The sequence below is a fragment of the Gracilinanus agilis genome, chromosome 3, assembly GCF_016433145.1.
Source record: "Gracilinanus agilis isolate LMUSP501 chromosome 3, AgileGrace, whole genome shotgun sequence".
Lineage (NCBI taxonomy): Eukaryota > Metazoa > Chordata > Mammalia > Didelphimorphia > Didelphidae > Gracilinanus > Gracilinanus agilis.
Genome location: NC_058132.1, coordinates 40,393,350 through 40,410,116, shown reverse-complemented (window position 1 = coordinate 40,410,116; position 16,767 = coordinate 40,393,350). Strand labels below are relative to the sequence as shown.

Below are 16,767 nucleotides of genomic sequence, written 5' to 3'. Positions count from 1 at the left end.
GGTGCCGAGAGCCGCCCTCCCTCCCCCCTAGTATGAAGGGAGGGGCCAGGTTCTGGCTTCGCACCTCTCACTTCCAGGACTAGACAGGACGAGCCCCGGCCTGCCGGGTCTCCGCTCCTCCCTCACCCCAAGCCCTGCTGGAGGTCTGGGTAGGAAGAGGGCCACCCTGGAGTGAGATCCCCCCTTGCCCTGGGCCCCCACTCCTGTCCCGGTCGCGGGAGGTGTGTAGTCCCGGGAAGACTAGGGGGATGGGTTAGGATCACCCTCGGCAGGTGTAGGGGCGTCTCTGGACTGAGGATTTTTCCGCCAGGCCTCCCCCTTCCCTTGAGCGGGAGGAGGAGTTACCCACCACCTTGGGGTCTGCTCAGCCCTTCCTGACCCCCTCAGCGGGGTTCCCTCCTTCCCCAGATCCAGCCTGGAAGCCTAGGTAGCTCGGCTACCTAGTCTGCCTCCGGGGGTCGTGAGAGAGGCCAACCGCTAGGCTAGGGAGGAAGGAGGCTGGAGGAGGCCTTAATAGAGGCTTGGTCGTTGCTCAGATGCTGGGTGCTGGGTCCCCCTCCGGGTCCGAGAGGTTACCATGGTCTGGGCCTCTGGCCGCCCTGGAGCCAGCTGGAGGAGGTGCACTGCGTCACGAAGCTGTGGCTGGGGCTGCTATGCAGCCCAGGAGAGGGTGGAACTGGCCAGAGGGACCCCATACCCTGGGTCCAACCTGAATCCACCGTCCCCAGGCCTAGGAGCCTTTGGGTGCGTGGGGGCGGAAGGCTAGGCTCCGATTTGGAGGGCGGCTGCTGCTCCTGTGCCCCGTGTGCCTGCCCCTGCTCCCCCTCCTCCTTCCTTCTGGTCCCCTTCCCTTTGCGCCTGAGCCTCTCTTCAGTTGGGTACCCCCGCGTGGATGGAGAGGTGGGGGGCGGAGATGAGACCCACCTGGGCCCCCTGCGCCCCCTGGCGGAAGGCAGAGACGCTGGACGTAGCCTCAGTATTTCGGGAGAGGCCAGACCTCGAGTGGGGGACGCCCAGCCTCAGACTCGGAGGAAAGCCTAGTTTGGCCCGAGGGCATCCCCGCTGTTCCTCCGTGTGGACTCTGCCTGCCCTTGCCCCATCTTTGTCCTTTTCATCTACCGCACTGCCCCCGCCTCCCAGCGCTGTCCCTGGCTACCCCACCCCTCCAACCCGGTCCCGCCCCATCCCTTGCTGTGTGGGAGCCGGGCCTCCTTCAAAGGCAGACCGGCTGACCCTAGAGGCCAGGCTTTGGCTGGGGGCGGGAGCCGGTGGGCGGGCAGTACAATGGCAGGAAGCGGGGGCAGCCGCATTGTCCACAGCCAGCAGCGCAGACACTGGCTCCCCGATCCTTGCCATGGGGACGGGCCACGGAGTCTCCCGGCGCCGCAGGCCGGGCCTGCCCTCACCTCTGCTTCCTCAGGCTAGGGACGCAGGCTACTGCAAGGACCAGGTAGGGGGGGACTGGCACTGGCCCCGGACCTGTCACTGCTTCCTTCTTTACTCCCCACCCTGGGTCTCCTCTAGCTTCAATCTCGGCGCCTAATTCCCGGGGGCTGCGGAGGGAGAGAAAGTACCCTGCTTGGTACACGGCGTGCCACACCACCTGGGCCCCCGCGGGCTGCTGAAGGATTCGGGGTGGGGGTGGGAATTGGGCTCAGCCTTCTGCTGGGAGCAGGGCAGTAGAGTAGCCTGGGTGGTAGAGAGGACTTAGGCATTGTCAGTACATCCTGTCTATTGTCAGGATGTGGCCACAGGAGGACACAGCCTCTCCCCTGGGTTGTTTCTTCCCTGTTCCTGGCCACCCCACGCCCTGGAAGCCTCCGCTCGGACTGAATAGGAGCCAAGCTCTTTATGGGGCCGCGGAGGTCCCAGAGTACCGGAGGGAGGGTGAATATGTGCTTGCCAGCGGGAGAAAGTGAGGGTGAGGGTCTGAGGCTTTCCTCCTGTGCCTCTGTGAAAGAGTGGATGGGCTTGGCCCCCCCTGGACGTGTGTAGACATGTATGTAACGCCGGAAGGCTGACTTCATTCTACTCTCCCAACGGTTTTCCCCTTACTGAGCCACAGCCTTTTCCCCTGCTTGATTGCCCTCAGTTTCCCTGGAGTGGGTCTGCTTAGGGACCTTTGCCCTGGAGGGGCCCCAGAACCCGGGCCATAAAAAAAAAAATCAGTTTATCTTGTATATTCTGAATTCCATATATTTTCTCCCTGTTAGACTGGAAGCTCTTTGCGGGCAGGGAGCTTTTTTTATTATTATTATTTTTTCTTAGCATGTCGTTGTCAAGGCTTAGGGCCTTCCTGTTGGCTGATGGATTGTCTTCTCTTCCAGGTTCCCTTCCTGCTATGTAGGGTGGCTACCCCAGCTTCTCTTAGCTTCTTAGCTTCCCCTTGGGTTAGAGAAACAGAAGCTACTTGTGCTGGGGCTTCTAGTCTAGCTCATTCACCCTCTGGCTCTGCTGGGGGCCACCCCCCCCCCCCCCACACACACACTCTCCATCCCTGGGGGCCCTCCACGCCCTCTATTGTTTCCTTTGTTTGGGCCTTGTGGCTCTCTTAGGGTCAGGGAGGAAGGTTCTGTCTCTGCTGCTCTCTCCTTCTCCAGGCAATCAGCTAAGCCTGAGTTGTGTGTAGGGAAGGAGGGGAGAGGCATTGCCCACTGTGGTTGCCCTCCTCCTTCTTGCCAGCCTTTCTGCCTCTGCCTCAGAGCATCGGGACCCAGATGCCCATTCCTGATTCCCTCCCTCCCCCAGCAGAGGGGCTGATCCATGCAGAATTGAGGGACCCCTCGAGCTCTGGCTATACAGCTAGTGGTCTGGGGAGAAAACTTGGCTTCCACTTCCTGAAATCCAGAGTGGCCCCCGGGGTTTGGGTTTCTGTAAATGGCCCTTTCCCAGCATTCCTTGGCCTTTGCCCTCCCTGAGCTCTCCATCAGGGGTTCTTAACCCAGCTTTGGGGGATTGGGGATCAGTCTGGGGAAATCTATGTGCCCCTTCTCACCCAAGAAAATGCAGAGGAGGGAGAGATGAAACCAATTAGATGGAAAATACAGTGATCAGCATATTGAAAGCGAGTTCAGAGACTTGGGGTCCTCCCAGCCCAGGAGCCCCTGCAGTGGTTTTATAAACCTGGGACCTGGGTGATTGGGGGGTCTCCCTCTTACCCTCCTTAGGTATGTAAGCTATAGGAAGGATGTGAGACGGGATCAAGATGGTGGTGGGGGTAGTTTGGGATTATACTCCTATTGCAGTCTGTCCTTTTCTCTGGATGCAGATAGCAGGTAGAATGGAAGCTCCTTGAGGGCAGGGATGGTTTCATTGTGTGTTTTTTTTTGTTTTTGTTTTTTTTTAATCTCCAATGTCTAGTACAGTGCTTAGCACATAGTAGGGACACGATCAATTGATTTTCCTGGAAAATAACATGAAAAATGGAATTTTAAGCAATTGATGGTGCAGGAGGAAGAGCCAATGATTAGGAGCTGAGAGACCTGGTTATCCTAGTCCCATTTCCCCCAACCCTCCCCTCACTAGCTCTGTGACTGGGCAAACTGCTGGGCCTGTTTTATAAAGCTGGCAAGTGGAATGTAGGCTTCTTGCCTATTTAATTTATAAATTTAACTGATATTAATCAATGTATTGTACTTAATATATTTATCTATTATTTATTGTAGGTATATATGGTACCTAGCACATAGTAGGTCTTGAACAAATACTTAAAAAAAAACCAACAAAACCATTAGTTTCAGTCTTAAAATCAGTACTAAGTATTGGTTCCAAGGCAGAAGAGTGGAAGGGGGTTAAGTGACTTGCCCAGGGGCACACAGCTTAGACTTGTCTGGGGCTAGATTTTAATCCAGGACTTTCCATCTCCTACTTTGGTTCTCTATCCATTGAGCCACCTACTTGCCCCACAAATAATTGCTGATTGCCTGGATTAGATAGTCTCATTCTCTGAGTCTGAATTTGAGGTCTGCGGAGGGAAGGGCCTTGAATTTGATACTCTAGTTCTTTTTTCATCGTGAGCATTCTGCATACTCTACATATCTAGGCTATACATGTATGCTCTACATGTGTATACATACACACGTAGATGGATGGATGCATGTATGTCTACCTCAAAGCTCTGCACTATGACTTTGGAGACAAAATATGGGTGTAAATCTACGTGTGGTTACATCCTTAATTTAGGGGTGCCTTATGGGGGCTGTGATATTACTGGTAGAGGGAACTCCTCCCGCCTCCAACCATGAAGGGCCACCCCTGAGTTTGAGAGACTTGCCTGGGTGGCTACCAAGTGTCTGGGGAGGGATGGTGCCCTCGGTTTTTCTGGTTCTGAGCAGCCTTTCTGCCCTGTCAGCCTCTTCCCATGGTGGGGCCTCTGTAGAGTTGGCTTCCTCCCCCTCTTCCCCCCATTCTGGGGGCTGGAACTTTGGAGAGAGGAGACAGGAGCCCAGGCAAGCCCCTGGAGGTCACCTTAAGTGTACTCTTCCTTCCTCCTTTCTGCTGCCTTGGGATGATTTCCTCACAAGCAGACCCCTGCTCTGGAGAGAATGGCGAATAATGCCCTCCCTGTCTCCTTGCCCACAGCCTGCTCCAGGCTTCCTCTAGACTCCTCAGATCTCCCCTTTCCTCCACCTCCCTTAGTACTTACCAGCCTGGAAAGCATAGAGGCCAGGGACAGGGTTTTCTTTTATAATGGGACCTTGCATGTGGGAGGTGCTTAATAAATTAAACTTTGCTCCTGTCCATTCCATGCTGTTGTTCACTGGTCTGGTTTCCAAGGGGCCTTCGTCCCCAGGTCTTTCGATTTATACTTTATCATATCAGGATTCCGTGCTTGCTTTGTCTCTGTCTCTCCCTCTTCCCTCTGTCCTCTTTCTCCTCTCTCTTCTATCTCCTTCCCTCCCTCTCCTCTCTGCCTCTCTCTGCTTCTCTCTATCTCTCCCTCTGTCCTCTCTATTCTCTCTGTCTCCCCCTCTCCCTTCTGTCCTCTCTTCTCTCTCTTTCTGTTTGTCTCTCATTGTCTCTGTCTCCCCCTCCCCTCTGCCCTCTCTCTCTCTCTCTCTCTCTCTCTGTCTGTCTCTCTCTGTCTGTCTCTCTCTCTCTCTGTCCTCTCTCTCCTCTTTCTCTCTCCCTCTATCTCTCACTCATGTACACACACACACACAATCACCCAAAGTCTTGCTGCACTTTTTAACTATTAAAGCTTCCGATACGGTGGCATCCCAGGTATACTCTAATCTCGAAAGTATTATTGATGTATTAATATTGTAAGCTCCGTGCTCGTGTACCAGACTGGTGGCCATATTATTTCTGGATCATTGTATTTATTGGTACTCCGTTCATTCTGACCACTCTCCAAACCCCAGTCCAAAGGTCAGGAGAATTCCTGGGCGGGACATTCACTGCCACGGGGTCCTAGCTCTGACCTTGACAGACCAGATTCTCTACCAGGGCATGTGTTTGATTAACCTCCTCCTCTTTGATACCCTGAATCTGTGTGTGAAGGAGTATGTATGCACACACCAGACATGCATAAGTACACACACGTGCATATATTCGCACACAAATGGAGTGTATCCACACATCCTCTGTGTATATTTGACCATGTTTCCTAACCATGGGTCTATAGTCTGTACATAATGTCTGTGTACACATCCATCCATGTCTATAAAACATTGTGGTGTGTCTGTCTGTCTTGCCTCTTCAACTAGAAGACCCTGGTGGGCAGAACCATAAGGAGACAGCTTGGTATAGCAGATAGAATGTCACCATTCTTGGAGTCAGAAGGACCTGAGTTCAAGGTCCCACTGTTGACATTTATATTGAAGAAGCTGAGTGAAGTCATGGTGAAAACTGGATTTGGAATCGGGGAGACCCAAGTTCCAATCTTGCCTCAAATATTCACCGGCCCTTTGAGGCTTAACACATCCTAAACCCTGGGCCAGTTACTTACATTCTCCTATCCTCAGTTCCATTATCTGTAAAATGGGGATAAGAGCACTTGAATCATGGGAGGGCCAAATGAAGTCCTTATCTGTGTACGGTGCTTTACAGACTTTAATGTTCGGAAGTGATGGCAGCTAGATTATTATTACTAGCATCCTGGTCATGGACAAACGGATTAAGCTCTGTGCGCCTCAGTTTTCTCCAGTGGAAGAATGGGTATAATAGTGTGTGTTGTGAAGCTCAATGAGATGATACATCCGTAAAGGCCTTTCCAAACTGTGGGTGGGTATGTAAATGCCAGCTGTGATTATGGCACATGCCCCCACTCCTGTGCCCAGCAAGGCGCCAGACACATAATAAGCAGGCAGCAAGTGTGATTACGTGATTGCATTTTCCTGGAAGGGGACTTTTTGGTTTTAGTATCCCAGCACACTGTAGGTGCTTCATCGAATGGCTCAATTTGGCTATAAAATCAATCAACAAACATTTGTTAGTTAAGTACCTACTAACAACCCCTCAAGAAGTTCTGTATTCGATTTTATTTTACCCCTCCCCTCTGCCTTAGAAAATAGAACTGCCCCAAGTTTTCACAAAGGAAGACAAAGGCAGGGGTAGTTTTTAGTTGGGGAGGGAATCTGGAAAAAGCCTTTCATGGGAATCCACGTTAAGCTGAGCTTTAAAGGGAGCTGGGAATCAGGAAGGCAGAGATGAACAGGAAGTAAGCTAACTGCCTGGGTGAGAGAGGAGATGCGGTGAGTGCCCTGTGTGTACGAGTAGCTAAAGGAGGGCACTTTGGTTTGAACCCAGAGTTCACAAAGCCAAGTGATGCAGGACAGTGCTGGGGTGGTTGGCTGGTGCAAGGTCCTGGGAAACTCTTTTCTTTCAGCACCACCGAAGAGTTTGTATTTGATACTAGAGGTAGAGGGGAGCCACTGATCGTTCCAGAGGAGGATAGTGACACTGGGTGGTCTGTCTTAACTTTTAGGAGTCTTACTTTGGCAGCTATTCAGTCAGTCAAACATTTATTAAGTGCCAAGTTCTGGGCATTTGATACAAAATGCCTCAGTGAGTTTATAATCTTAATGGGTGGTTCTAAAACAGGAAAGACTAGAAGCACCAAGACTAATCAGATGTGATTGGAAGTATTCTAAGTAAGAGGGCATGAGCTAGAGGGCTAACCTTGTGGCTGGAGAGAGGGGAATGGATACAAGAAACATGGAGGAACAATTGATAAAACTTAGTAACTGAATTAAGTATTTGGGGGTGGGAGGACACAGCTGGGTGGCTCAGTGGATTGAGAGCCAGTCCTGAAGTTGGGAGGTCCTGGGTACAAATGTGGCCTCAGACACATCCTAGCTATGAGACCTTGGGCAAGTCATTTCACCCCAATTGCCTAACCCTTCCTTACAACTGTTTTGTGCCTTGGAACTGACATTTAATATCATTTTTTTTAACCCTTATCTTCTATCTCAGAATCAACATTGTAGACTGGTACCAAGGCAGAAGAGTAGGCTAGGCAATGGCAGTTAAGCGACTTGGTAGCAAATCTAAGACAGAAGGAAAAGGTTTTTAAAAGGGAGGTGGGGAGCTTGGGGGAAACTAGGTGGCTCAGTGGATTGAGAGCCAGGTCTAGAGATAGGAGGTCCTGGGTTCAAATGTGGCCTCAGGTACTTCCTAGCTGTGTGACCCCAGGCAAGTCACTTAAGCCCCTTTGCCTAGCCCTTATCATGCTTCTCTTGGAACCAATACAGAGTATCCAGAATGTAAGGCTTTAAAAGAGAAGAGTGTTAGTTAACATTTCAGCTGAGGGATGAGGTCTGAGGCCAGATGGCAAAGGGTTAAGAGCCAAAGTCAGAAGTGGAGGCATCTGATTCTGGCCAGCTTTTTCTAGGAGTCTGGCAGAGAAATGGGAGAAGAGATGGAGGACCATAAGGTAAGGAGCTGAGAACATCCAGAGAATGTTGTTGATTATTTCTCTTTAGGCAAGGAGAGAAGGAGACGTGAGTTTGTTGGGGAGGGATCCAGTGGAGAAGGAAAGATCCAAGACTAGAGAGAAGGGAGGGATGATTGGAAGGGGATCTGCTGGTGAAAAAAGGGCATAAGATGGAGGGTACAAGTCGGCCTGGGTGAGGAGAAGGGGTGAAGAGATCAGAGACTGAAGCAAGAGAGGAGAGAACAGGGGTCGGGGATAAAGAGAAGGGGAGAAGCGGGAGCTGTCCGGAACCTCTGTTGTCTTGGTAAAATAGGACGGAAGGGGCTCTGCAGAGAGGGAGATGGAGAGAATGGATGGGAGGCTTGAGGAAAGAAGAGAAGGCTGCATTATATTATTGGTCTTATACCTTCAAGTTGTCCAGAGTGGGAATTTGGGGGGATCCTTGATAGAACAAACTGCACCCCCTTTAGTCACTCAATCGGAGAAGCCAGGAGGAGATGCAGACAGATGTGACTTTATTGCGTATCGTGCAAAGGATGGGGACTTCGTGCTTAAGTCTGAGATCCAGAGACCAATGAACTCCCCAATTTATAGGAAACTAATAGAATACCTTCCATCTGTGCAAAAGAGAGCCAATAAAGGGGCTCTGTGAAAGGCTGGGAGGGGGAAGGGGAAAGGGAGGAGAGTGAGAGCGAAGCTGTCTCTAATTAAGCTAATGATTTAAACTTAACCTCTACTTGGCGCTTCTACTGCTAGCCAGAAAGACACTAATTTTCACTCCCTATGAAGTCAAGTCAACAAACATGTCCTAAGAGCTCACTCTGTGACAAGGGCAGCTGGCTGGAGGAGGATAGAGCACTGGGCTTGGAATCTTCCTGAGTTCCAATCCAGCCTCGGGTACTTACTAGCTGGGTGACTCTGGGTAAATCACTTCACCTTGTTGGCCTCGGTTTCCTCATCTGTAAAATGAGCTGGAAAAGGAACTGGCAGATCACTCCAGTATCTTTGCCAAGAGAACCCCAAAATGGGATCAGAAAGAGTCGGATGTGACTAAAAAAAAAATAAACAAACAAACCCAATGGAAGAACCACAACCCTGTGATAATCTCTGGAGATACCGAGGAGGCTGGCAAAAACACAATCCCTGCCCCCGGGAGCTCACATTCTCCTGGGGCAGATAACATGCCAACAGACAGACTACTGTGTGGACTAGAGATAAGAGGGAAACTGGAAGTAAGCTCCGAGGGGAGACCCTAGCAGTAGTGGGGCTGGGAAGGGTGGAGCCTTGGCTGGAACTTCAAGGAAGCCAGGAGAGATGGCAATAGGCTAGGGTTGGGGGAGGAAGATGGGAGCAACTTCCAGGAGGCTGGTGTCACTGGCCTGAAGAGTCCATAGGGGGAAGAAGACTGGAAAGGAGGAGGGGGCCAGGTTCTGGAGGGCTTTAAAAGCCAAACCCGTAGAGGGCAGCCAGGCAGCTCTGGATTGAGAACCAGGTCTAGAGATGAGAGGTCCTGGGTTCAAGTTTTCCTAGCTGTATGACCCTGGGGAAGTCCCTTAACCCCCATTGCCTAGCCCTTACCGCTCTTCTGCCTTGAAACTAATATACAGTATTGATTCTAAGATGGAAGGTAAGGGTTAAAACAAAAAAAGCCAAATATATATTTGATCCTGGAGGCAAGAGGAGTCACTGGGATTGATTAAAGAGGGGGAATGACACATAGCCTGGCCTGCCCTTCGGGAAAATCATTTCGGTGGCTAATTACCAGATGCCTAGATTGGGGAGGAATCTGAGGCAGAGGACAACCAAATGACTAATAGTCTAGACATAAGGTGATGGGGGGTGGGGAGAGCACATTTCACGGGATAATCAGTCGGGAGTGTAGTAGATAGAATGTTGAACTTAAAAGTCAGGAAAGAAAAGCAGATTTTGAATCAAGCCTGCCTCTGTTTCCCCATCTGTAAAGTGGGGAAAATAATGACTCCTACCTAACAAGGTTGTGGTGGATATCAAATGACATCAATTTAAAACATTCTAGAAAGGCTAGGTAGCTTATTCGGGCAGGAAGGGACCCCAAAGTCACCTAGATGAGGAAAATGAAGCCCCCTTATAAATGGCAGAGGTGGGATTTGAACTCAAGACTTGTGCCTTTGGCTCCACTGTTGGCTCCGAAGTCTCTTCTCTGGCATGGAGTATCACAATGTACCTCCCTTACAGTTTTACCCTTTATTATTTTGTTTGATAATTTGATAATTCTCGCTGGGTTTTATCTTCCTCCCACACTAAACTCTACAACGGTGGGGCTAGACTGTGTCTTCCTTAAACTTAATGCCGCTCCCGGTGCCCTAGTTACTGGAGATGCCAGATGACTAGATAGAATGGAATTCCATGGTCCGTGCTCTCCCCTCCCGAACCCAGGTCAGGGCTGCTCGAAGTGCGAGGGCTGGAAGACAAGGAGAGATAAGTCCTAGGGACCGTGGGGGGCGGTGAGAGCTTGGCTTCAGGTATTTGAAGAATTGTCACAGGGAAGAAGGTTGGAGAACTGCTGCTCAGCCCCGATGGCAGTGTTAGACTTGATGGCAGCGACTTCCCGACAGGAGTAGGATGGAATGCCTGGGAGGGCGAAGGCTCCCAGAGGACGCCCAGAAGCCCACTGGTTGGATGAGGTCCTGGTGGGGCTTCTGCTTTAGGAGTGGCTGGGATTTCATGGCCCCCGAGGAAGGGAATCCTCGCACTCGTCCTCAGCGATAGACGGATGCCCTCGCTTTGACTGCCTCTCTCTGAGACGTTTGCTTCTTGCCTCCCCAGGTATGCCACCACGCCGACTGCCAGCAGCTCCACCGCCGGGGGCCCCTCAACCTGTGTGAGGTGTGTGACGGCAAATTTCATAGCACCATGCACTTTGACGGGCACATCCGCTTTGACCTGCCTCCCCAAGGTGAGCTGGGCTTGGGACTCTCCTGGGTGGACGTCCTCACGGTGTGCTGCCGTGCCTGCGCCTTCCACCCAAAGCCTTCTTCTTACTTGGGGCTTTGAGCCTGCACTGGGTCATGGTGGGGAGATGAGCCTCAGCCTGGGAGGAGGGATTAGATGGCTGGGCTTGGAGTCTTCAAATCACTTCATTTCTCTGGCACTCAGATACTTCTTAGTTGTGTGACCCTGGGCAAATCACCCTGTTTGCCTCAGTTTCTTCATCTGTAAAATGATCATCTGTAAAATGAGCTGGAAAAGGAAATGGCAAACCTGCCCGGTATCTTAGCTGTGTGACCCAGGGCAAGTCACTTTACCCTGTTTGCCTCAGTTTCTTCATCTGTAAAATGAGCTGGAAAAGGAAATGGCAAACCCTTCCAGTATCTTAGCTGTGTGATCCAGGGCAAGTCACTTTACCCTGTTTGCCTCAGTTTATTTATCTGTAAAATGAGCTGGAAAAGGAAATGGCAAACTACTCCAGTGTCTCTGCCAAGGAACCCCCCAGGAAGTTGGGCATGACAGGAATGATTGGACAGCAAAAATAAAGGGGATGAGCTCTGTAACCTGGAGGTCTGCTCCAGCCCCCAATCTATGACCCTATTCTCTGCTATTAATTCCCTAGGTGGTCTTGGACAGGTCACCTGTCCCCATTGGACCTCAATTTCCCCATTTTTAAGATGAATGACTTGGACTAGGTCATAGCTAAGCCTCTTTCCTTTCAGTCATACAATCTTCTGAACTCTCACCTTGTCCCAGGTGAGCCAAGGAAGAAAAGGATGGATGGTGCATATTAGAAAGGCAAGCTAGAGAGCATCCTGAGGAGGGCACCTGGCATGGGCATAGACCTGGAGCCTCTGCCCTATCTGGATTCATTGGAAGGCCTGGGGACATCTAGACTTAGAGAGAGAACGCTTGTGGGTGAGAGTGTGGGGGGACATGGCGACTGTCTTCCTGCATTTGGAACACTAGCAATTAAAGACTTGTTCTCCCTGGCCTGGAGGGCAGACTCGAGCAATGGGTGAAGCTGTTTCGGATGGGGAAAAGAATGATGGCTCTGGGTTTTGGTCCTGCCCAAATCTTTGATGGGTGAGTTTATCTACCTTCCTATGTCAAATGAGGAAGTTGGGCCAGATGGCCTTAAAAGTCTCTTCTTTGCGGGGAGGGGAGGCAGCTTGATGGCTCAGTGGATTAAGAGCCAGGTTTGGAAATGGCAGGTCCTGGGTTCATATCTGGCCTCAGACATATCCTAGCTGGGTGACCCTGGGCAAGTCACTTAACTCCCATTGCCCAGTCTTTACTGTTCTGCCTTAGAACCAATATACAATATTGAGTCCAAGATGGAAGGTAACGGTTTAAAAAACCCAAGTTCCTTCCTTGCTCTAAATCTGTTCTTCTCTGATCCTTTGGAAGTTGTAGAGAAGCAAACTTCAGGGCCTAAATGAGAGAAAAACTTCCTATTAATGTTGTGGGAAGGAGTGAGCTGGGGAGCCCCTGCTCCCTTCCTGAAGAAAGATGGGTGATCATTTTCCAGGGACATTGTAGAGAGAATTGGGGGAGGTCTGGGACAAGAGCACTGACTCCCAGATTGCCCCCGTGCCTGAGCAAAGCTGAGATCATGGCCACAAAGGTGTCTTGTCTGAGAGGCAACTAGGTGGTGCCACATGGCACAGAGTTCCAGGCCTGGAATGAGGAAAAATATGAGTTCAAATCCAGCCACAGACACTTAACAGCTGTATGACCCTGGGCAAGTTCCTTAACCTCTGTTTGCCTCTTTTCTCTCATCTGTAAAATGGGAATAAATAATAGTCCCTTCGAAGGATGTCATAAAGATCAAATGAATTGCTATATGTAAAGGGCTTAGTACAATCCCTGGCACATAGTAGGTGTTATATAAATGTTAGCCATGATAGGAAAGTGTTGGAAGACTTGAGTTCAAATCCCTCCTCAGACACATGCTAGCTGTGTGAGCCTAGACAAGCTCTTAATCTTTGTTCACCTCAGTTTCCTCATTTGTAAAATGAGGAAAATAATAACATCTCCTAAAGCCACTTATTCTTTGTTCACCTCAGTTTCCTCATTTGTAAAATGAGGAAAATAACATCTCCTAGACAAGCCACTTAATCTTTGTTCACCTCAGTTTCCTCATTTGTAAAGTAATAACATCTGGCTCCAGTTGCAAGGATCAAATGAGTTAATGCACTTTGGGAACATTAAAGCATTTTTGAAATGTTGGCTTTTATAAATATTATGGACTAGAGTCTCAGAAGTCACAAGATTAGCTGCAGACGTCCAGCCACCTGCTTCCTTTCTGCCCTGAAAAGGACCGGCGTGGAAGTGGGGAATGGGGTTCACCTCATCCTATTTCTCCTCTTTTTGCTCTTCCAGGCTCCGTCCTGGCCAGGAATGTCTCCACACGGTCGTGTCCCCCCCGAACCAGTCCAGCCTCAGACCTGGAAGAGGATGACGAAGGGTTAATGGACAGCAAAGGGTGAGCCTGGGACAAAGGAGGGCTTAACCAAGGGACTAGATCGTTAGGAGGGAGCTGAGCTCTGCTGCCCATTCTCCCTCTCAGGTGAACGAGGCAGGCTCCTTGCTACCCTTTGGGGGGGAGACCCACCTTGCCGGGAGCCTCTCCTGGCCCAGGAGAGTGGGGTGGGCTGCTGGAGGGGCTCACTTTCCTGGCCCCTGGACTCTATCATGTAGTAACTCAGCCAGCAGAGAACAGGAAGTGTGAGACGAGGGACACAGCCCTGGGTTTGATCTCAGACCCCTCTGGAGAAACTTAGAGATCAGCTGTTCCAAGCCCTCATTTTATAGATGAGGAAAGTGATCAAAAGTCATCCAACCATCCAATGGCAGAACTAAGATTAGAACTCACTCCATGTGAGACCATTAAATGAATTACTTGTATACTCTGAGTCTCAGTTTGTCTATAAAATGGGGGCTTAGGAATAGAATATTTGTTCCAGCGGGGCAGCTAGGTAGCACAGCAGATGAGGCAGGGAGTCTTGGGCTCAAATGTGACCTCAGATATTTCCCGTGTGACCCTGGGTAAGTCACTTAACCCTCATTGCCTGTTCTTCTGCCTTGGAATCAATCCACAGTGATGAATCTGAGATAGAAGGCAGAGGTTTAAAATAAAAGAATCTACAAAGCCAATACCTTCTCTTTGCCAGCCTAGCGCTTAGCCCTCTGTCCTAGAATTGCTACTGTAAGACAGAAGGGAAGGGGTTAAATAAAAATTTTTTAAGAATTAAAAAAGAAAAGCTATTCCTTCCCATTCCAAATTCAGTGATGCTGAGTTGCCCAGTTTAAATCGGGTGGGATTCCGGCAGTAGCCACTAGAGGGTGTTCCGACCACTTAAGCCAGGACTTGTTTAGGATGGATGCTTTCCCCAGTGCTGGATGGGCTTAGGAAGGGGGCGGTATTGGGGCTCCCCCACTTCTCTGTCCAGGGCTTTGGGGCTGGCTTTTCCTTACCCTCATTCCCAAGCCCTGTGGCAGTGTTCTAACCCCTGCCCTCACTCCATTTGCTGGCCCTCAGGGAGAAGAAGGGTTCCGGTCTGAAACTGGCAAAGAAGAAAGCTCGGAGGAGACACACAGATGTAAGGAGCCCCTGTGAGGGTCTTGGGGGGCATTCCTAGCTGTTGTGCATCAGATTTGGGGGATGCTGCCTTCCTCTGGGGGGTCATGGCCCATTTCTCCCACCCCCACTCTCCCATGCATCCTTAAGCATGTGCTGTCCTCCCCCCGTCCTTCAGACTCTCTGTCTGTCTCTGTCTCTGTCTCTGTCTGTGTCTGTCTGTCTGTCTCTCTCTCTTCCTTCCTCTAGGGGGAGTGCATCGGGCACCAGCCCAGGGTAGCACCTGGTTCTGCTGTGGGAAGGGCGGGAGGAATTGTAGAGATGAGATTTGACCCCGATGACTCCATGTAGAGTCATAATTAGGGGGAGACCACTGGGGCTATGTCCTACGGTGTGGAAATTTGCAGAATGCCAACTGTGCAGTCTAGAAATTCATTCCTCCTGTGTGATTAGAATATTGTACCCCAGAACTCCATTTCCCAGAATCCCACTTTCATCCTTATGTTACATCCTTAACATTCTGGAGATAAAAGTTTCTGTAACCCCAGCGGCTCCTCTCTTCTCCCCACTATCGAGGTCAGGAAAACTTCTCTTCACTCAGGCTTTACTTTGTCTTTTTATTTCCTCTACTTCAAGTGATTATTAATAAATCTTATAAAATATAATACTTGGAGTTATTGGATATTCATTTTAATCTCACACTGCCCTGCCTCAGCCCACCGCCTTTGGCTGGAACAACTTTATTCTAGCGGCTGTACCCCCTCTCCTGCAGGTTAGAGACTGCGTTAACCCCGAGGGGTCTTTTACCCCACGCCAGCTGTTCCACATCCTTCAGCAGCTCAGAAATCTTGTCGTGTCCCAGAATGGGATTCTTTTCCCGGGGCAGTTCACTGCTCGGCTCCCTGCGCCCCCCCCCCCAAGCACAAAAGTGGCCACCGAGTCCCCTAACTCCATGTTTTCCCTGCCAGGACCCAAGCAAGGAGTGCTTCACACTGAAATTTGACTTGAATGTGGACATAGAGACAGAGATCGTCCCTGCTATGAAGAAGAAATCTTTAGGGTAGGACCTTGGGGAGCCTTTTAGGCCCGGGAGGTCCATCTTTGTCAGCCCGTTTTCTTTTTTGGGTTCTACCACATTTAGTCTTTTAACTTAATTGGAAACAGTCCCAAGTGTCACACTCTGGATTGGATGCTGGGGCTGCCAAAATGGTGGTGGAAAGGATCAGATTGGATTGGGACAATCTCCAAGGGACATGAAAGGGATTTCAGCGTGCATTTAATTAGGTGGGTCAATGGATTGAGAGTCAGGCCTAGAGATGTCCTGGGTTCAAATCTGGCCCCGGACACTTCTCAGCTGTGTGACCCTGGGCAAGTCACTTAACCCCAATTGCCCACCCTTACCACTCTTCTGCCTTGGAGCCAGTACATAGTTTGATGCTAAGACAGAAGGTAAGGATTAAAAGACAAAGAAAGAAAGGTGGAAAGGAAAGGAAAAGACAAGAAAAAGGGCTTTGTTCCAGGGGAAGTACTCTAATTTATGACAGCATGGGACTGTAGAAAGAGCCCTAACCAGAGTCAGGGACCTGGGTTCAAATCCCACGTTCTTGATCTTGTAGAAGACACTTTAACTGTTCTGTTGGTGCCAGTTTCTTCATCTGTAAAGTCAGGGGATTGGCTTCCCTGGCCATTTTTTTGGTCTAGATCTGCGATCTTTTGGGGGGGGGGGTGGCTTTTGCCCTGTCTGGCCCCTTGAGCTTTTTTGGGTTCAAAAAGAATCCCAAACCACAATCCAAATCCCACTTTGGAGTCAGCTATGGGAGCAGGGCAGGGAGCTGTTGTGAGTACAGATTAACAGAAGACGTAGGACACTGAGAGACAGAAGGGGGAAAATTCGAGGGGAGAGAGAGCGCTTTCATTTGGGGGAGATCTTGGCATGGCATAACCAGGTGTTTAGCTTCCTCTCTGAATGGAGGGGGCTGGGGGTCTGAGCTCTGGCTCGGGGGAGGTGTGGGTTGGGTACCAGGGCCAACAACACGGAGATTTCCTTGTGGCAGGGAGGTGTTGCTCCCAGTGTTCGAGAGGAAAGGCATTGAGCTAGCCAAAGTGGATATCTACCTGGACCAGTCCAATACGCCACTCTCCCTGCACTTTGAGGCCTACAGGTTTGGGGGTCACTACCTGAGGGTTAAAGGTGAGTATTTGGGAAACCCTCATTGGCCCAGGATCGCACTAGTGTTCTCTTTCCTGCCTGAGGGTTCAAGGACTAAGGGGATAGGAGGGGGGAGAGAGAGAGAGAGAGAGAGAGAGAGAGAGAGAGAGAGAGAGAGAGAGAGAGAGAGAG

At 50.4% G+C, this 16,767-nt stretch overlaps 1 protein-coding gene across 1 annotated transcript in view; it reads left to right on the top strand.

Moving 5' to 3' along the window:
- The first annotated feature begins 1,373 nt into the window (after nt 1-1,373).
- The window catches only part of PLEKHG5 (pleckstrin homology and RhoGEF domain containing G5), a 31,387-nt gene continuing 15,993 nt past the window's right edge, over nt 1,374-16,767 (top strand). The window contains exons 1-6 of the mRNA XM_044667654.1: nt 1,374-1,450; nt 10,682-10,811; nt 13,229-13,331; nt 14,388-14,448; nt 15,395-15,486; nt 16,481-16,617. Coding sequence (XP_044523589.1) covers nt 10,769-10,811; nt 13,229-13,331; nt 14,388-14,448; nt 15,395-15,486; nt 16,481-16,617 — 436 coding nt within the window. The 5' untranslated portion in view covers nt 1,374-1,450; nt 10,682-10,768. The remainder of the gene's footprint in view (nt 1,451-10,681; nt 10,812-13,228; nt 13,332-14,387; nt 14,449-15,394; nt 15,487-16,480; nt 16,618-16,767) is intronic.